The following is a 21,262-nucleotide window of genomic DNA, read 5'->3' as shown; positions in this document are numbered from 1 at the left end:
GAGCCCTGCATCTGCCCTGCCCAACGCCGGGCGGGATGAGGGGTGAGGGATGAGGGATGTCCCGGCGTGGGAGAAGTGAGGAGTGTCCAGCTTTTGTGCAATGCTTAAACGGGTCAGGCGGGAGGACACAGGCACCATGATCACGACCCGCTGGCACTGACACGCCAGGGCTCTAGACCACGGAAAAGAAGGATTTTGTCCTCCAGTGCCAGCAGAATTCCCAGTGGTAGCCTCAAAACCTGTGCGTTATTCCAGCGCCTTGGGAAGATGGCGAGAAAGGGAAGAATCTCTTTCCATTTAGCTCCACCAAAATGCACCTTCTTCTGGGGTGAAATCGCTGTACAACAAAAGCTACATAATCACTGAGGATGAAGAGAAGTACCACAGCCACTCGAAACCGCAGAAGCAACTAGTTAGCAGGAGTGCTCTCAGCCAAGTTAACGTTTTAATGTTATTTTTAACATTTACATAAGTCAGGGAAAAATATTAAATTGGAAACACGCAATGGAAGTCTCCCAAGAAAGACTAAGGGGACAATGGTTGGAGCAGAACAGAAAAGACAAATAAAATCATTTAGCTTTCACATTAAAAATAGCCTGTAATAAACTCCAGCTGTCTGCTTTGGAAGTCCCGGGAGGCCGTGCTGACCTGGGGCTAGCTACTTGGTCCATCCACGATGCAGGTATGAGACCAGTTTCATGTTTGAACTGTGCTTTGGCAGAGCTTGTCCATGCTATTTAATTCTTACTGAAGAGTATGCGCCACATGTAAACTGCTTTCCATCTCATGTTTTCTCTGAAAGGTGGACATAGTCATTCGCTCTCATTTTCTGATTGCATTTTTATTACTCTCGGTGTGGAAGGATAGCAGCTTTTTCTTCTCATTTAGTGCAAGAAAACCTTGCTATGGCAGAGAGGGGAGAAAGCTCTCCCGAGGGAGACGACAGGAATGGTCCTTAGTGCTGGGGAGCAGCGTGAGCCTGGAAAATACATAGTGCAGGGCAACATCTGGATGCGGCACAGAGCTATTAGCTGGGCAGTCATTTTTCTCTTTAAATTTACTCTCTAAATTAAGCATCCATCCTCCAAAAGCTGCTGCCAAGTGCTTATTATTTTTACGGCTGGCAACCTCCTTTGAGCCACTGTCCTTTAAAAGCCAGATGATTGTATTCTTTCCAATTAGCAAGTGTTTTTCACAGAAATTTTGAACAGACTGGAATTAATACAATGAACACCATGTAATAACAACTGAGCATGACTTCAGCCTCGCTGAATGATCAGTTGTCGTGTATTTGTGCTGCTGCATGCTTTCATGTTGAAGCAGTCTGGGAAAATTCATTTATTTTACTTCTTATTGATTAGTTTAAAAGGTTTTTGCTTACACTGTGCTATCTGGAGAAGATACAAACCTAGTTATTTAAAGAAGTTAATGGAATTTTTCAAATTATAGTGGAAACATCTATTGCCATCATATTTAAGAACTATTTACTTTGCATCTGATTGTCCAAATAATCAACGCAGCATACACATGCTGATGTGTTTATTATTCCAGAGGAGAATGGGAAATAAAAATTAATCTTCTGTTGCATTTTAATTGCCCATTTCCCGTTTAAGATAGCAAACGGCACATCGCTGTTCTGGGGCAGATAGATGGGCGCGTCCCATTATGGAGACAGCGCCTTGATTAATTATCAGAGGAGCAAATTGAAAAAAAAACTATTAGGAAAATAATCCGGAGGTAGTGTTATTTTCTTAAGCACGTAATAACCGCGGATGACTTCCTCCACGTGCGGAGAGGCTCCAGAGCCCGGTACCGGCGCTGCCGGAGCCGCGCAGACGGGAGGGGAGTCGGGCGAATCCCGGCTGAGCCCGGTGCCGCCGTCGACATTTGCCACCGTTCGTGAAGGTTTGTCGGGGGCTAATAAAAGCGGCTCCCTCGCCGAGGCCGTCGTGCTGCCTTTCGCCAGCGCCAGCGCCGGGAGCGGGGCTGAACGCGGCCCGGGGGGACCGTGCTGCCCCTCGCCCGCCGAAAACACTCGTGCCAGACCCCGAGACATCCCAGCACCAGGTTCACGGAGACTCATCTACAAAGGAGAAAAAAAAGGGGGCACTCACTGAGCCAGTCCAAATGCACTGGAAATTTCGTAATTAAATGCGTGTTGGAGTGTCTTTGCCGTGGTGCGTTGGGATGAGAAGCCGGGGTGCGTGTGTTTGGTGACGGCCTTTTCTCTTGGTTCCCCGCCTTTCTATTTTGTCAAGTTCTGTGCTTAAGCTATATAGCAATACAGCAACGGCGTGTAAGAAAAGCCAGACCTGTTTACCTGGCAGCTTTCCTCCAGCTGCTTGTCCACCAGAAGACTCGGGGGGAGCGTCCCGCCACCCGGCAGCGGGCAGGTCCCGCGGGGCAGCCGCGCGCGGGGGGAGCAGAGGGCAGCGGGGAAGGTTGTCTGCACCCCCCCACGAACAGCCACCCAGCTGGACGGGGCAACGTCCCTAGCCGGCATCCTGCAGCTCCCCCGGAGCAGATCATTAGAAAAGCAATCGTTTACATTGCTGAGAAACCTTCCAGCTCCAGCGCCGGTCTCCGGAGAGGGGAAGAGGCCGAGGAACGCTCCCGCACACCCAGGGACGAAGGAGGGGTTTGCGTGGGGACGAGCGCTTTGGGAGCCGGGATCCTGCAGGCCTGTGACCGCGAATCAGGGTGGCCTTAACCGCCGCCTGCAAACGGCCGAGTGACAATAAGTTTCAGCCTTTGTTCTGCACAGGGGACTAAGCCAGAGATATAGATAAGGTCACAGACGACACTTAATGTTATTTTTCGAGCTTTAGCACTGCAATCAGCACAATAGCAACCTGCCCTTGAGAAGCGTTTGTTTTTGTGCTGTCTTGTCTTTGCATTTCTGGGGTTGCTCAATCACGTGGAGCTGAATTTCATTTTGCTGGAAAAAGACCCATTAGCTTTAGTGAATGGTTTTCAAATCCGGCCCAGGTTTATCTTTGCTTTCTTGCACCGGAGCAGGTTCTGCGCTGATCGGCCCCTATTCAGGCACAAACGCTTAATGGATTGCACAGCAAGTCCATACACAACTTGGCCCGATGGTTTTAGCAGAAATCAGCTCCGTCTCCTGAAAGGGAAATTGAGAGCTTGTCCTGAGGACGATGCGAAATTCCTCGCACCTGGCCAAGCTCCTTGAAATCTTCTGGAAATAACTGTGAAATAATCATTCACTCCTGCCAGGCAGCAATGTGAATTTATAGTGATTTCTGCTGTATTCCCAGCCTTTTTCCCCCGGACCCAAGCCGACATGGAACTGGAAATAGGAGGAGTTTTGGAGGTGGGTTTAATAGCTGTTTTCTCTTGTCGTGTGTCGACCCGGCTGCGTTCACCTCTCAGGAAGTCCCTTTGGCTCGTTCCTGCGCACCACTGTCCCATAATGCGCTGGAAAAGGGAACCGCTCATGCAGGATATTAATGGTATGTTAGTATTTAAAGTCTAATAAACACTTTATTCCAATGTGTAGGTCCCTTCCGTGGTTTGTTATTGCACAGGGACATGGGCGTTCGGTGTTCGGTGTATCACACAGCCTCCGTGTTAACTCCAGTCCTCCAAGGAACCCCTCCCTACGCGCGGCTGCCGACACCCTCAGAGCACAGTTACGCGAATTACCCTAAACGCGCTTGTCCAGCGAGAGGGGCGGGATGGCCACGCGCCGCTGGAGCCGCTCCATCCCTGACCTAAAGGCTCTGCCGGCCGGAGGGGCCGGTGCCGGGCAGCTCGGCGGCGCGTCTGGCACGTGCAGGAGGGACCCAGCGCTGCCCGCTTCCCGGAGGGACCCAGCGCTGCCCGCTTCCCGGGGCCCCGCGCACCGGGACACCGAGGCTCCAGGCGACCCGCCGGGAAGGTCTGGAGCACCGTTCCGCTGCTGTTATTTACAATCCTGGCTATTTAAATTCGGTTCACTTAGCCAAACGAGGTGACAAGGAGAGTCAGATTAGCCAACAGGATTAGTCTTCTGGTGGGGATGTGCAAAGAGTTTGTCAAACAAAAAGCGAGACGTTGAACGTTCAGCTTGGAGAGCATCCAACGAGGGCAGCCCGTATCTATTTACCTTAGTCAACAGTGTGTTTATAGGTGCTGTCATTAAACTTCCCGGCTGCTGCGGCACGACCAAGGTTGGGAGCAGGGGAGGTTTCACAAGCGGCGGATCGCGGAGTCGGAGGCGGAGGGCGGAGGAGGAGGGATCCCCGGCAGCCAGCCCTCCCCGGCTCCCGCAGTGCAAGCACACACGTAAGGAGCGCGACGCCGTGAAGCTCGGCTTTGCACCACTGCACATGGGCATCGCGGCGGTTTTTCACACATGCTTGGTCTGTGCTGTAAAAGCAGCGAGTTTAACAGGAATCGATCATTTAGGCCCAGGTCCAACAGCACCCCAACACGGGGACGAAGCACGCAGGAGTCACGGCTCCAACCTGCAGTTCCAGCGACCTCCACGGAGCTACGGCAGGTTACAGGGGCTCAGCGCCAGGTCCCAGCAGAACTTTGACCACTGGCGGTTACGGCCTCGTGCCGCCTTACTGATAGGTCTGCTGCTGTTTTATTTTTCACCCAGTGACAGACGTGCATTTGGTCTCACTTGCAGGGCTGGAGTGAAATTCCTTGCCAAGTAAGTGAGCAGCCCCCAGCTCTCAGAACAACGTTTTCCTTTGCGACAGTCGCCCTGGGCAAGCCCGAAACCCCAGCAGCCTGCAGCGGGCCCGTGGCTTGTCACCGAGCTGTTGGCCAGGGGAGTTCCCTGAGCGGGGCAGAGAGGACTTGCCGCCGGTACCAGGGAGCACAGCCGGCCGTAGGCTGCTGCTGGCGGCAGGACGCGGCACCGCGCGCTTTACTGGCCCAGCAGCCCAAATACTGTGCAGGCACAAAATGCAAGTTCTGTAGCAGCTGTGCGGCCGGTGTCCCCGGGCTCACTGCCCGCTGCACGGGGCCTGGCTGGAGGGACGCCGGCCGGGGCAGCGCTGCAGCCGGGCTGAAAAGCGAAGCTGGAGCAAAGCGAAGCTGGAGCAAAGCAGGAGGCATCGCCCGGGCGGCACGGCGGTCATAACCACGTGCTTCGTCGCAGATCTTTTCTATTTCCCACCTAAAAGTACCGCAGAACTACTACGGGGGGGATTTGCAAAAAAAAAAAAAAGAAAAAGAAAAAGAAAAAAAGACCTAGGACTCGTTTTTGCACAGCCCCTGTGCCCCGGCCTTTCTGCGGAGCCGTTTCCCCCATCCGCATCCCGGCTCCCTGCACTCACACCGGTTCCCGGGAAGCTGCCGGGACCTCCCCGCCCCGGGCACCGGCCCGTCTGCCCCAGCTGACGCCCCGCGCTGCTTTTGGGTGTTTATGCTGAGGTGCCGAAACGTCGTAAGCGGGAAACCGTGAAGAAAAATACGCCGCTTTTAATCGACTGCCCAGGCACAAAGGAAGCCCTGTGCATGCAATTGTAAGTAAAATATCTCCCAGGCAACAGTGCACAGTGCAAGATGCCGTGCAATATTCAGCAGTATCGATTGAACGGGCTCGCCTATGATTTTAATAACTGATGGGATGCTGCGTGCTGGGGCAGCACTAACGGCCTGTGTTTAGTCTGCTGAGCATCTTCGGTGCCGCAATACCCTGAGTGCATGTATATTCATTTTACACATACATGCTTATCACGAGTTTAGCTGGTTGTGGCGTAGTTTTAAGATTCAGTCATAGTAAAAAAATGAAGAGCAACAAAACCCCAGAAACCAGCAGCTTCTTTTCATTTAGATCTGGACGATGCTGCATCAAAGATTAAGGCTCAATTTCGAACAGTATTCAGCACTCTTTGTACTGAAGAGCCACATTTGTTCAGTCTAACCGAACCGCAATTCCGGCAGTTTGCTTGCAGCTCACAAGCACCCGCAGAGGGCAGCAGCACCCGGCAGCTCGAGGTCTCCAGGCCGCCGGACAAACGGACCTAAACGGCAGCGACCGCGGGCCGAAGCCGAAGCCGAAGCCCTGCGCTGCCGGAGCAGGGGCGAGCCTCACCCGCCGGGATCGGCCCGTTCTGGGGCAGTGTCCCGAAACCGAGCACGAACCTCCTGCCCTGATCCGCTTCCAGACCAGGACGACTTTTTCTGCAAGAGCTGCTGCAGCGAGGCAGGGCTGCGTTTGGGGAAGGGCTGCATCGGCGTTCGGAGGTCGGAGCGGAGAGTTACAGTGGTTCCTCCTGCCTTTAGACTACGACCTAGAGAAGCAGCAGCCTGTGAAACGTGAAGGAGGGTCCCTGAGAGATCGCAGGAAAAATGGAACAGGTGACGGGTGAAAATCTCGGCGTGTCACACACTGCCATAGGGATGACACCTTCACCAGCCGGCATCCCACCTGCAAGCGGGTGGCTCGGATCAGCGCTGCTCGGTTTTGTCTAAGAAGCGTCGCTTGTTCTTGAGCAGGATGATGTTTTACCATGGCCAGAGAGTAAAAGCGGTTTGAACTCCCAAAAACCCTGTGGTGCTGGGCAAGCACTCGAGCAAGGCTTCCCGGACGCTGTCAAGGGGGTGAAACGGCGTCACGCACACACAGTCGCCGTGGCAGAAGTTAAGAAACGGTGATGCAACAGGTTTCCTACCGCTGACACTGTCACTGTCTGAGCCAGGTGTCTCCTGAACTGCCCTGCCTCGATGTATCTGCTAAGTCTACAGGAACTTCAGGGACCAAATAACGGCTCTAGCTAGGCACCAGACTGACGAGTCAGTCTCTTAATGGACTTGCTCACCTCCAGTTTTTTCCAGACTTATCTATTTGTCACCCTTCTCTAGGACCCAATATCCACACCCCCCACCCCGTTATCACAGGGCTCGGAAACACTGTGAGATACCTCGAAATGAGGTTCCCTTCGGTATCATTTTTCTGCCACTCTCGGGGGCCACCTGAGGGGTGACACGTGGTGATGGGCAGGACTTCTCCCTCCTCTCAGGTGGGAACTTGCTGTGGTTCATTTGTGCTCGTTGCCTCTCGTCCTTTGCGTCCCCGAGGGAGCCCGAGCCCGGCCACCGCCGCGTCCTGGGGTGCCCGCCCCGCCCCGCAGCCCCTCCGCCCAGGCGCCGCTTCCCAAAATCGCGGCTCGCCGCACCGTGCGGGACACGCGGCATCATCGGCATGCCGCTCGGGAATGGGGCTGCCAAGCGGGACCGCCAGCGCCGGAGCCGGGTGGGGCCGAAGCTCGGTGGCCTGCGCATCTCGGAGGGGACGGGGCGGGATAGGATGGGGTGGGACGGGACGGGATGGGATGGGACGAGGTAGGACGGGACGGGATGGGACGGGACGGGACGGGACAGGACGAGATGGGACAGGACGGGCGGGGACGGCAGCCCCGAGGCTCCCACTTCAAACGTCTGGCGAAGGCAGGAACCCTGCAGGACCTTCTCCTTTCCCCTTTTCCTCACGTTTATTCCACGGGGCACCGTCCGTGAGCGCTGCCGTGCTCCCGTCTGCCCTTCTCGCAGTGCAGGTAATGCTCCCTTCAGCTGCTCAGTGCTTTTACCAGCTTATTTCCAAAGTTTTCTTAAAGAACAACAGTAAAAAGTGGCATTTGCAAAACATATATGTTATTCTCAAAAAAACCACACATTGGAAGGGGATAAATCAGAAAACTTTGCATTGCGGTAGGTCCATTCTAAAACAAAAAGCCCAATTCATGCCAGGCAGCGTCTGCCTGCCTTGAGACCCAGCCAGTGCATTGCCGCAGCAAAAGGGGGTAACAAGCCTTCAGCCCGGGCCGATGCTCCCCAGCAGCCCTGTCCGCTGACGTGCGATACACTGTTGGGAGCTTGCGTTGTAGCACCATCGAAATGGTGCTAATCTGAGCCACATTAGGACACTGCTAAGCTCAGGAGGAGAAATGCATGCTCTTTCCAAAATGCAACACTTCACGCGTTTAGTGCAGTCTCTTTTACTGTCGCGCTTGAGTGGAGGGCAGTGAGGGCACTGCCTCCCTGGAGCCCCGCGGGGGGTTGGGTGACTTTCCCGTGCCCCTCGCCGGTTCCCTCGCCGTGCAGTTCCCGTCGCGCGGCGGTGGCCCCTGCGGAGCCCGTTGCTACGAAGCCGGGTGACGTTTTGTCCCAACCTCACGATGGCTTTCGCAGCCCCCGGCACCCCCGAGGCAGAATTGCTCCGATCGCTGTGTCTCCCGGGACGGCAGAGCCGCGGTCCGACGGGGCCCCCGTTGCTCAGGCTCTCCTCCCTCCGCGTCCCCCCTCCCGGGCCGGTCCCACCGCCCCGGCACCCCCGGGCTTCTCTCCTCCGACACCGCGGGACTGGGAGCGGCGTCGCCGCGGCCCCGACACGCTGCCGTGTGCCCCCGGCCCTGGCGCAGGACGCCGTCCCCGCGCGAAGCCACACGGACCCGTTCCGGCAGGTGCCTGCCTCAGCCAGGGCAGAGCGGCGCGGATCGCGCACGGCAGTGCCGTGGGGGACCGGCACGGGCAGCGGTTGCCGTCTGCGGCGGGAGGAAATGCCTGGCTCGGTTTCCCTGCCGCTGCCCGCGCAGCCCCCGGCCCGGGGCGCTGGGAGAAGCCCCCAAAGCAAGCTCACACCCTCTGCGGCGCGCGGCCTTGGGGCGGGCTTGTGCCCGGCCTTGCGGCAGCAAGGAAGAGGCTAACGAGGAGAAAAGTGCCGCCTCCTTTTAACTGGAAGCTCCCATTTCTTGCAGTGCTTTCATACGCGCAGATTGGCCAGCCCTCGTCCTGCCAGCAACAAGCCTTTGGCGTGAGCTCCCTGTCCAGGGCCTCGGGGTAAGATCTCCGATAACCGAGTTTGACCTCTCTCATTTGCAGCTTTCTTCCAGCCGACGGAGAGCAGCGCATCGCGGCCGGGAACCCCTCGCCGTGTCGCCGGTTCGGACAGCTGCAGGGGCCCGTCCACGCGGCCGCGGGGCGTTTGCGAGGGAGCGGGGCAGCGCGGCTGCATCCCGCCTCTGCAGCCCACCGAGCTCCTTCCGCCGCGGCGGCCGCGGTCCCTCCGCGCCGGACACCTCGCCTGCTGCTTGGCTGCGGCACGCGCGGGGCCGGCCCGCTGCCTCCTCCTCCTCCTCCGCCCGCGTTTCCTGCGTTGCCGCGGCCCCGCGCGCCCACCCCCGGCTTGGAGCATCCCGGAGCCGCGTCCCGGGTGAGCCCTGCCGGCGCCCGCCCCGACGCCCTGCGCCCTCCCGCCCGCCCGGCACCGGCACGGGAAACCACGACACGGCACCGTATGGCATGCGTCTGCCCGAAACCTTGCTCCGATCTTTGCTTTCTGTTAGCGAAAGCGCCAGGCGGGACTAGTCCCGTCCGAAACTGCACGTCTGTGGGTCATTTATGTCCATAAAGAGGGAAAGCAAAGAAATGGCAGGCAGAGGCCTTTTGGAGGGGATTTCTAGCTATCCTTATGACTTAATAATTTCAGGTGTTTGATAATCGGAATTACTCTTGGTGCTCAAGGCCTACAAGCAATGTTTAGCTGCTGGGTTTTAAAACAACACATTTCATGGTGGAGGCACAGCAGGGCAAGAAGAGACGTTTCCTGATTTCGGTCCTGTCAGATTCTGGCGTGATCGAATCACCCGCTGCACGCAAAGCTGCAAGTCTGCAGGCTGCGGCTGCTGCGTGGAGCCCGGACACGGGCTTTCCTACGCTGGGCACGCTTTGGGCGGTGCCGTGCTTTGGGCAGGGTGTAAAGCCCCTTCTCACCAAGTGTAGCGTCACTGTTTTAAACGTATGCAGTGATTCGCTTTTAAAACCCGCTATATAGGGCACCGAAATACGCAGTGGCTGTTAGGGTAAAAAAAATAAATCAGATATTTGAAAAAAACATATAAGTAGATGTATTTGTATGGCGCGGCGTTTGGGAGGGGGGCCGCGCGTGCCGCCGGGAGCGGAGCCGCCCCGGGCCGGGGAAGGCAGGAGCCCCGAGACGGCGGCAGCCTCGGGGGGGTGGCGGAGGCCTCTGGGGGACGGCGGTGCTGATTAATTTGCCCAGGCAGACAGGGACCCTGACACCAATTAAGCGCCGCTGATGAGGTGAGGTCGGCAGTAATTATAGCTGGCGCGCAGCTTCATGCGTTATAGACGTGTTAAATGTGTGTGTTGAAAACCTGTCTGCTGAGGGGAGGTGATACGATAATTTCCTACAGTGTCCTGCTTTTAATTAAGTAGCTGGAGATGTGGCGGATTGCACTTAATCATCCTTGCTTCAGTGAAGGCCCTGCCAAAAAAAACGCATTTGGGCTTTTGTAGGAGCTGTAGCCATTTAAATGGCTCTGAAATTGGACCCCACGCTCGCTTCAGCGTTTCTACAGACCCTTGAGCATGTGTGTGGGTATCTGCACGCTTTCTGGTGAGCAGGGCCCGTAACGGAGCGACGGCCTCTGTGTTACGGAAGAAAATCCATTCTCTGGGTATCAGTGAATTTGTCTTATGGAGTACAAGGCTGGTGCTAAGCGTTGAAACGGCGAAGGACGCTTGCTCAGCAATTAACACCCACCGCTGCCGTGCTGTGCCCGTGTACCAGCGTCGTTGCCGGCTGTGTCCCCGGCTCCTCCGCGCCGCATCGGCGGCACCGCGAGCCGTGGGGCTCCGACGCCTCCGGAGGTCCAGCGCGCTCCGGCCCCGGCCGCGGAGCACGTGTCCCCGCTCCAGAGCCCGGCTTTGCCCGCTCATGTTCCCGGTGGCATCCCGAGGAAATGCAGTGCATCCCGTTGGATTTACTCAGGAATCCCCATTCGTACACCAGGGCTTTGCTCACCTCCATACGTGTGTAGCCTCGAACACTCCTCACGCCGGTTCACCAGGGCTGCGCAGCCTCGCTGCTGACTTCCCACCTGTGAAACCGGATTCGGCCCTTCGTCTGCGCTTTGCTCCGCTTGCTATCCTAACACCAGAAACTGCACGAAAACGCGGCGTTTCTGTCCTCGCCGAGCGCCCGCGGTGCAGAGCCGGCACGGCAGAGGTGCGGGGTGGCGGAGGGAGCCCCGGCTGCCGCCCGGAGAGACGGCCTGCAGCTCATTAGCGCTGCAGGAAATGAAGCTTTAATTCGGGGGCCGTCCAGGCCGGCTTGTTCCCACCCCTCAATGCAATGCTGTGTATGAGAAAGAAAGGACAAGGGCGCATCCTCACCGCTGGAGCAGCCCCTTAGTCCGGCATCGTGCGGGGTCCCTGGAGAAAGCGGGGCGGGGAAGGCAGCCAGCGAGTCCTGCGCGGGGCTGGGGCTGCGCGGCACCGGCTGCTGCGGGCGCCTTGGCGGGAGGCACGGCGCGGGTCGGGCCTAGGGACGGTGCTGGAGCGGAAGAATGAGCGGGCGTTTAAAGGGCATTTTATAGTCCCGCGGCCCCGGCAAGGGCCTTGGCGGCAGCGGGGAAGCCGGGAGCATCCGGGTGCTGCTGCTGCGCGGGGTCTCCTGCCTCCCCACCTCGCAGCCGGCAGAGCAAACCCTGGACAGCCCGAAGTGCCGGCGAGGGCTGCTGCATGGGCACAGCGCTGCAGCGAACGGTTTAGCCGGGAGACCAAAGCTCTGCCCGGCTGCAGCCGCGCTGCACGCGCACCACGCGCCCGGGCTCCCCAGCACCCCGTCCCGGCCGTCGCACCGGGTTTCGTGGCCACGCGTCGCGAGTCCGCGGTCTGCAGATTGCTTCAAGCCCTGGCGAATGGCTGGGGAAGGACCCAGCCCAGCGCGAGGCTGTCAAACTCGTCTCCCTCGGAGGCTCAGCCCTGCAGCGAGCAGCTGCTGGCGCGCGTGTAAAGGGGGGGAAGCACGTGAAGTGCAAGCTGACCCCAGCAGTTTATACATGTGCACACATACACACACACACACACACACACACGTTGCATACATGTGTGCACATGTGCATGTGTTAGGTGCATTTTTAGCTGCGGCACAAGCCGACCCTGCTGGGCAGCTCGCTGCTCGGTACGAGGCGACGGGCGAGAGCAGCACCGCGGGCGTCTCGTGCCGCGGCGGCGGGGGGACGTGCAGCCCGGGGGCATCGCGGGCTCGCTCCCGCGGGGCGGTTTCTGCCCTGCCCGGGGCGGGGGGGCTCAGGGGCGCGAGGCGAGCCGGCGGCCCGGCTGGGCGCTATTTTGGAGGCGGCGAGCTATAGTTAGGGCTGAGTCATCCCTGCCGGTATCGGTTGCAGAAGAGCTTAAATGAGCACGATCACGGCTGAGAGCAGCCGGCTGCAGAGCCGGGAGCCGGTGATGAGCTGCTCAGAGCCGCACCGCTCCTGCTCCTGCTCCTGCTCCTGCTCCTGCGGACGATCCCGGCACCGGCCAGAGAAACTTTTCGGGTCGCGTGTTAAGGAGCAGGGACGGAGCTGGTGCAGCGATGCTCGAGGCGCTGGTGCCGCATCAGCCCCGCCAGCCAGGAGAAGCGTTTCCTTTGCAGAGTTATTCCCCGTGCAGAAAGCAAGGCTAGGGAACATTTTTGTTGAATCACGTCCAAAAACTGAAGTCAGTCTTTCCCATCTGTTTGAAGTGAGGCTTTAGTTGTTAACTTGCCTCTGTTGGTCTCTTTTTACCTATTTATTTTCTGTGTTGCTGCGTTGGAGACCTGTAGGCCGTGTTTTGCTGCTCTGGGTTATCGCTTCTTAAAGCAGCATTTTGCCCAAAGCCTGAAAGAAAGGGAGCAGCTTAAGAAACAGAAGATCCTTTTGGTGAAAAGCTATTTTGACTGTAGCGAGAGCAGGTTTGTAAATCTGGAGCTTTTGCTCTGCAACTATTCCCTTAAGAAGTATCTGAATATCTATGTTGTTTTTTTTTTTTCTTTTGGAAAACGTTTAACAGTGGGAAAGAGCCATTATTTTTAGCGTGTGCATGACAAGCCGCGCTGCAGCCCGCGGCTCTTCCCGCGCCCTCCCTGCACCCGCCGGCAGTCGCCCCTCGCCCTCGCGCCGCAGCCCGGGCGCCCGGGACCCGCTGGGCACCCGCCGGCCCTGCAAACCGGCCGCGGCACGGGACGCGGGAGCGAACCGGGGGGATGCGGACTGGAGGGAAACGGGACCATTTCCAGTGTTGAAATGCTGCTTTAAATGAGGCCCATAATACAGGCAGATCTCTTACCCCAAGCACCACTGCCGTAAATAAAAGCAAGCTGAAACCAGCTGACTTGCCTCTTTGGCCAAGGGCCTGCGACCTGCTGCAGGCTGCTGGCCGCGGCGATGGGTAAAGCGCAAAAAGAGGCAGTTCTAGGCCTTTATTTTATAGACTAAAAAAACCCCACATCTTTCTCTACTTTCACCCTGCCGAAGCGCAACGGGACAAGTTAAAGGGAAGTAACAACCCGTGATGCTCGAACCGGCGCGGGATCCGTTTCTGTATGTTGAGCACTGGTTTTTTTTGTTACTCAGCACTTTTCACATAAATAACCTAGCGCACTCGAAAATTAGATGAAAACAGTGGGTACCTTATGAAAACACAACTGCTTAATGAAGCCTTCTGTTTTTACACCAGCAGCAGCAAAGTCAAACACTGCTTTTTTTCCTTTCCTCAGGGCTAGGTAATGCACAACAGTGTGTTCCAAAATACTACATTTTTGTTGAAGTTTTGCACCTGGAAGAGATGTTGGAAGTGATTTAAAGAGCCGCCAGTGCTATAATATGTTTTACCAGGTCACCTGCCGTGAGCCAGGCTGGGGACGCGGTGCGGAGCCCACCCGGTGCTCGCCGCTCTCTTCCTCCTCCGGCGACGGAGCTGCCGCGGGCGCTGGGCTCGTCCGTCCCACACAGCCCCTCCGGCACAGGCGGCTCCGCTCCGGCTTCTCCGCTTCCCAGCCCCGTCTAGGCAGTCTGATCGATCGCTTGGGGTTTGCTTTTGCAAAAGCTACAGTGGACGGGGTAAACTAAGGCTTTGCGGCGCAGCGCTTGCAGCACCGGTGCCTCCGCTGCGGCACTTGCAGGAGCAGCCGCCGGGGCGAGGGCGGGGGCTCGCGGGAACCCGGCGGCCTGTCCGGGGTCCAAGGGCCCATCCTGGAAAAACCCAGCCGCGCACAAAAGGCGGGTATTCGCGGCGGCCGGAAAGGCATTTTCGCGCGGTGCGGAGGCCCCGGCGCGGGGGGAGGAGGCACCCGCCACGCTGCAGCACAGACAACCTTCGACAATCAAGCAAAACCAATTTGTTCGCTGTTAGAAAGTCAAGCATAATTAATTTATTCACTCATCTTGATCCGCAGCGGAGCAGATTGATTCGGCTCAAGGCTGTCGGCTTTACGTATTCTGCACAACTTTCGCTGTCTAAGTGTGCATTGCCCGCTGACGAATCCGCTGTAAACTTGGATTAACTGCAATGACACAAAAGGCAAGAAAGGAGTTTTTCACAATTTTGCTGGAGCTTCTCCCTCCGACGTTGCTAGGTGCAGCGCCAGTAACGCTGTGGCTGCAGTTCTGCTGCCACTAAAAATAGTTGCGTCTTCAAAAGCCGTGCCTAACACAAAACGCACAGGCAAACAGCACCCGGCTTTATTAAAAACAAAGGCTTTTTATTCACTAAAATTACACACAAATCAGGGTTGGGTTTTTTTTTTTTAAATTACTATTCAATTAAAGCAACCACATAAACTGAGAAGCTTAAATATCAGGCAACACTGTCTCCGCAGATACTGCTAAGTAAGTAAAATGTCATTAGTATTCGCAAGAAAATTGAACTTAGCAATATTAAAATCACGATGCAATAGAAAAACAAGCATTTTTTCACTTACTTACCTGAAATACCCTGTAATGCACAGTCACAAAATATCCAGTGCTATGTCTTCGGACTAGTTTGAAGTTACTGTGCCAATACAGTTGCACTCCGGCAATAATACAGCAGAGGTAAGCAGGGTAAAACAGTGCTATTTAATGAGTTCTACATATATATTTTTTAAAGTTAAGGGCCTTTAGAGTAGGTCGAAGCCAGGGGTGACGTGAGGGCCGGCTCCTGGGCTGTACTGAGACCTCGGCGTGGCGGCGGCCTCGCTCCGGGACGTGAATCGCAGCGGATCCCCTCCGCGTCACGGACCGGCGTGGGGGGGGGGGGGGTCACTGGGGCCTAAAGGAGGAGAAAGGGACCCCGTGGAGCGGTGGGAAGCGAAATGCGGACCGGGAATAACCGCCCGCTTCCGCGCGGCTCGCTGCAGACCGCTTCGGTAAGTCTCCAGTGCCTAAACAACCGTTCGCCTCCAACCTCTTTCCCGGAGCCGCCAGCGACGTCCTGGAGCCGCCAGCAGCCCCGACGCCCGGAGCCGAGCGCGCGGCACGGAGGGTCACGCAGCCGCGGCCGTTGCGTCACCGGGCCTCGCCGGGGCCCCACGGCACGGGGAGGGACCCAGCCCTGCTCCGCGGGCCCGCCGGAGCCCAGAGGGTGTCGGGGAGCCGCCACGACGGTCCCGGTGCGTTTGGGTAGGTCGGGAATAAACTTTGGTGACGTGGGAGAAGGCTTCTCCCACCGTACCCGTCGTTACGGTCCACGAATCAACCCCGGGACGAGGCTGGGGACTGTTTTCCGCAGACAGGCTACAGCCGGAGACCGCAGCGCTCGGAAACAAAAACCAGCAGGAATTCAGCACGCGGTTGCGAGGGCGGGCGCCGAGCTCCCCGGATGCAGCGGCCCCGGCGAGAGCGCGGGGTGGGGACACGGGGGGCCGCAGCGGAGAAGGAAGCTCCCGCGCGCATCCTCGCGTCCCGGGAAGGCGCTGGACCAAGCGCCCTTTCCCCGCTGATGGCCGGCACGACCCATCCTCATCGAGCGACACGTGGCGGGTCGGGGCCGGCGGCGTCGGGGCCCCGCGGACACGGCGGAACACGGGAATCTCAGCCGCCTCCTGACGGGAGCACAGAAACGCCGCGGGCGGCCGAGACCCAGGGGACAGCGGGGAAGACGCCGAAAGGGGGTCTGGCCCCCCCGCGCTCAGGCGGGCGGTTTCTCCTTGGAGGGGGTCTACGCAGACGGGCGCCTTTCTCCCGCAGCACGCCAAAAGCCGTAGGGCTGGGCGTGCAGAGCTCGCTTGCACTTGCGTGTGCTGTTCCCTGCTTTAATACCAGAGCCATACAACAAACGCACTGCGAGTAACCGCGCAAAGGCTTACCCGGACGCAAGGGCTCACACGCTACTGTGCTTGTGTGCTGAGGGCTTTTTTCAGACACGAACTAGTGGAACATTTGATTCCCCAACGGAAAGAAAAGAGAAAAATAGACCAGAAGACTTTGGGAAACTAATACAGCTTCAAAGCTCCCGAAGCGAACAGATTCAAAGCGTAATTCATTTTAGCGCTCGCTAATTCATCTGCCACTCGGAGCAAGGCGCTTCGCTGGAGCGAAGTCTCAGATAAACACAGAAGTCACTTACTGTGAACCAGGCTCACGCTCTGGGGATAAAAATAGGCTTTGCTGTTCTACAGCGCTTCGCCAGCAGGGATTAATTAGCAATTGACCCTTGGTGGGGATTTTTTCACTCTAAGTTTTTCATCTCACAGGGCTAAAGGAGATCTGAACATTGTTTCGAGAAACTGTGCTTGCTAAGCAGGACTGTAATTTATCTCAAGGCCGTATATCCGTAGTTTAATTTATCTCCCGGCTATATATCAACAGTGAATAGTCAGGGTGGAACTGAGTTTATTATAAAGAAGTTCTGTTAGATGACACAGTATTACAATGATTTGAACATGCTGTTAAATTTTTCCATTAACGCCCAATTCCGAATACGAACACAGAGTACCATTCAAAAAGTATTCAACAATACTTTACATTTAGTCTTCCAATAAATAAGTTCAATAAATACCAGTTTTGCAGATTAAGAAGCTGTACGTGTGAATAAGAGCTGCTTTACAAAGTTGTCAAAAATAACTAGAGTTATTCCTGTTTATCGTCGATCACCGGAAATTAAGTAAAATATAAATATTGTATTCTTACTGTGAAGACTGGAAGAGTGAGGATCTGTTAAAACCATCCGTAGGATTACACAGAACTTAATTTTGTACACTAAGTTTATAATTCAAAGCATGCCTTCATACTCTATTTAGCACACAATATTTTCAAACACATTTCTTAAAAACATGAGAAGTGAATAGGACTGCACATGTAGGATTTCATCCGGGCTCCGGTCACTAGCTGCTGCGTTACACAAGAGCTCAGCTTGACTGGTTTTGGATGACTTTTTCCACATTTGGAGAAGAAAATATAACAAAGGGGTAGATTTAGTCTGTAGTATATTGCAACATCTTGTTAATACAGCAATTCATTTTTCACAGTACAAAAAAAGTTAATTCTCTCTGAATTTTATATATATATATATGTATATATATATAAAATAGCTTTTAATACCAAGTACTTTCTTGGGAAACAACTGTTACGGTATCTGTCAAGATTGCAAGCAACAGGAATATCCTTGTATCGAACCAAAATGAAGGTAATTCACCTAACTGTAGTTTTCACTCGTCTGAAAGGTGCAGTTACTTCCAGTGTGCACACTGCTAATGTTTTACCCGTAAAGAACTCAAGGAAAACTTGCAACACGAGGAGTCGGCGTCGGGGCCGCGGGGAGGCTGGTGAGGCTCCGTCCTCGCACGCGGCCGCAGCCCGGGCTCAGCCCCGCGCCGCAGCCCTTCGTGGCGCCCGCGCAGTGCTTTGGGCACGCGCACGCGTGCGTCCACCACGTCTGCGCCCCACGGCCGCCGCGCCCTGCCCCTGCCAAGCCCCGCGCTGCAGAGCCGAGGGGTCGTTCGACCCCGGCGCCAACCCGCCTCGGCGGGCCCGGAGCTTGCGGAACGCCCGTAACAGCCCGGCAGCGTCCTCTCCGCACGCCGGCAAGCCTCTGCTTCGTGAAACGTCGGCGTTCGGAGGCTGAATCATAAATGCTACCGAACCACCAAATAATCATCAACGCTAAAAGCAGATGAAGAGATAACACAACTTCAAAGGCGAGATAACTGCACCATGACTTTCATCTAAACACTAGGTTACAAGGGCAAGTAAGCAAAAAGACAGAGCTAAGGCTGGATATCTGGACTGAGCATCAGATAACACAGGGTTTTACTCTTTCTGATTTTCATTTCCTGTTTTTAAACAGAGGATAACAAAGAAAATTTTTTGAACGTGGGAGACTAAGTCATTAAAATAGACGCACTTTGATGGCTTTCTTCCTTGAGGGAATTTACCTTGTTTTACTCTATCTGACACAAGTCAGAAAGAAGTGAGACTATTATAAGCTTAAAGAGAAGAAAAGCTGAATTCTGACATGTTATTTTCCATTAAGATTAGACTTTTCCCACTTACTCTGTTAAGCTTTTCTCTAGGATCAGAAAATGCAGCTTTCCCTACAGCGAACTTGCGAGACTGGCAGATTTTCCTCACCTACTTGCAGCACTAGAGTGTCCTGCTGTGGCAGCGCGGAGGATTTCTGAGAGCGCTCCCCGCCTTCCGCGCTCCCTCACAAGCTCGTGTCTCCATTCTGCTTGTACTCCGACAAAATGTTGAGAGTCATCTCCTCGCTTCTGGACTGCACGTTCTGCTCGCTCCTCCGCGAGGATTTCCTGGTGGCCCTGGAAAGGCGCCGACGGAAGGTGTCGCCGGCCAGAAAATAAAGGATAGGGTCCACGCAGCTGTTGAGGCTGGCCAGACCCCTGGTCACCTGGTAGGTGGCATAGACCTTGTCGTTGAAGGCACACATCTGTGGAGTCTGGAAATCCACGCGGGCTCGGAGATTCAAGGTCTTCATCACGTGGAAGGGAAGGTAAGACACGGCAAAAACCGTCAACACAATAATAACCAGGTAAATGGACTTTCTCCGAAGGGGAGAGTTGTCCAGATCTTTGTAAATCAAAGCTTTCACTATCAGCCCGTAACAACCGAGGATGAGTATGAAAGGGATGCAGAACATGAACACCGTGGTGCACATGCTGTAAACGAAGTAGCTTCTCAGGTAGTCGTCAGCCGTGGTGTCGTAGCACGTGACGGTTTTATTCTTCCGAACGCCCGTTCCCGAGTAGAACAGGATGGGCGAGATCACGGCGGCGACGACGACCCACACCAGGGCGCTGATGTAGACGGCGTTCTTCTTCTTCAGCCTCCCCAGCGACTTGAGGGGGTGCACCACCCCCGTGTACCTGTGCACACTGATGCACGCCAGAAACAGAATGCTGCCGTAGAGGTTCACGTGGAAAATGAACCTCTGCAGCTTGCACATGACGTCCCCAAAGATCCAGTCTGTCTTGTTGAAGTAGTAGAAGATGAGGGCAGGCAGGGTCAGGACGTACAGGAAATCGGCCAACGCCAGGTTGAACATGTAAACCGAGATGCCGCTCCAAGGCCTCATGTGGAAGACGAACATCCAGATGGCCACGCTGTTGCCCAGGAACCCCGTGATGAAGACGAGGATGTAGACGGTGGGCAGGTAGTAGAACTGGAAGCCCGTCTTGGTGAGGGAGCACTTGGTGGTGGCATTCCCCGCCGCCCAGCCGCTGGGCAGCAGGTTGGGGTCGGTTCCGTTGAGGGCGGCCGAGAGGAGGACCTCGGTCATGATCTTTGCGCCCGCGTCACATCGGTCCGAGAGCGAAGCAGCAAAGCCTCTACGGGAACAGGAGGGCATCTGAAAAGAGAAACAAAAAAATCAAAAAAAAGGGGAAAAAAAAGCCCGAAGGGCACGGGAGGAGCTGGGGGGAGGTGGTGCATCCGAGGGGCCCGCACGCCCGGTTCGCGCTGGGCGCCGGTTCCCCCGCGGCGTCGCCCCCGTGGGCGGCTGCCAGGGGCCGGGGGGGGGCGGGGGGGCTCTGCCGGGGCCGCAGCGGCTGCTCCGCCGCCCGGGCGGCCTCCGCACGGCCCCGGGCAGCGGCCCCGGGCCCCTCGCACCGCTCCGGGCCCCGGCCGGCCCCCCCGGCCCGGCTGCCCTCGGGTCGGCTCCGCCCGGACCGGCCCCCCCGGACCGGCCGCCCCCGAATCGCTGCTCCCGGACCGGCCCCCCCGGACCGGCCGCCCCCGAATCGCTGCTCCCGGACCGGCCCCCCCGGACCGGCTGCCCCCGAATCGCTGCTCCCGGACCGGCCCCCCCGGACCGGCCGCCCCCGAATCGCTGCTCCCGGACCGGCCCCCCCGGACCGGCTGCCCCCGAATCGCTGCTCCCGGACCGGCCCCCCCGGACCGGCCGCCCCCGAATCGCTGCTCCCGGACCGGCCCCCCCGGACCGGCTGCCCCCGAATCGCTGCTCCCGGACCGGCCCCCCCGGACCGGCTGCCCTCGGGTCGGCTCCGCCCGGACCGGCCCCCCCGGACCGGCTGCCCCCGAATCGCTGCTCCCGGACCGGCCCCCCCGGACCGGCCGCCCCCGAATCGCTGCTCCCGGACCGGCCCCCCCCGGACCGGCCGCCCCCGAATCGCTGCTCCAGGACCGGCCCCCCCGGACCGGCCGCCCGCTCTCACCTGCCCCCGGCGGCGCCCGGCTCTCGCCCCCCGGGCAGCTCCCGAGGGCGCCCGGAGCCCCCGCCGCAGCCGAGCCGCTTCCCATGGCCGCGACGGCCGGGCCCCCCCCCCCCCCCCGCCCCGGCCGCGGCGCCGCCCGCAGCGCAGCGCAGCCGAGCCGAGCCCAGCCGAGCCGAGCCCAACCGAGCCGAGCCGCGCGGCAGCGGCGGGCGGGCCGGGCCCACGGCGGCACCGCCCCCCCCGCGGGCGGCCCGGCCCCGGGTGCCACCCGCTGCCGTCGGGCCCGCCCGGCCCCCCCGCCCCCCCCCCCCCCGGGGCGGCCCCGAGCTGCTGCCCGCGGCCAGGCCCTGCGCGGCGGCTCCGCGGGGACCCGTCGGTCGCTGCACTCGGCTGGAAGTTGCGCCGCGGGTTTATGTCAGCCGCTCGCGGGCGTTTCGGCATTCACGCTTCGGGTTTCCGAGTCCGGCTGATTGACGGAGCCCCTTCGCCGAGGGGTGTCGCGCCCGCGGGGAGCGGGCAAGGGGCAGCGACGGACCCGCCGCCGGCGCTTCCCTGGGGCGAGTTGCCCAGAACACGGCTTCGAGGCAGCTCCTCCAAGTTTGCAATAATGAAACCTTTTCTTCCGTACGTGCAGTTGTTTCCTGCTTACACTCGTTCCCTACCTGCGCGTTTACTGCCTTGGAGATTCGCCTACACTGCGGTGCAAACTGCATTTGGAGAGCAAGGGAGGCGAGCACGGGAACGGCACAGAGCACCTGCACAAGGGGGACTGTGGAACAAGCCCCGCTAGCCGGGGGCCACTGGTGCCCTCTGGGGTACTAAAATGCTAAAAGAATAACCCCGCGC

At 57.6% G+C, this 21,262-nt stretch overlaps 1 protein-coding gene across 1 annotated transcript; it reads right to left on the bottom strand.

Moving 5' to 3' along the window:
• Positions 1-16,602: 16,602 nt before the first annotated feature.
• P2RY1 (purinergic receptor P2Y1) lies at positions 16,603-20,644 on the bottom strand. Its single transcript, XM_064516510.1, has 2 exons — positions 20,417-20,644; positions 16,603-19,590 (listed from the first exon to the last, which is right to left on the bottom strand). The coding sequence occupies exon 2, from the start codon at positions 19,588-19,590 to the stop codon at positions 18,433-18,435; it is 1,158 nt and encodes a 385-aa protein (XP_064372580.1). The 5' UTR covers positions 20,417-20,644; the 3' UTR covers positions 16,603-18,432.
• Between the last annotated feature and the right edge of the window lie 618 nt (positions 20,645-21,262).

The sequence above is a fragment of the Dromaius novaehollandiae genome, chromosome 9, assembly GCF_036370855.1.
Source record: "Dromaius novaehollandiae isolate bDroNov1 chromosome 9, bDroNov1.hap1, whole genome shotgun sequence".
Lineage (NCBI taxonomy): Eukaryota > Metazoa > Chordata > Aves > Casuariiformes > Dromaiidae > Dromaius > Dromaius novaehollandiae.
This window is presented reverse-complemented; position numbering and strand designations above follow the sequence as displayed.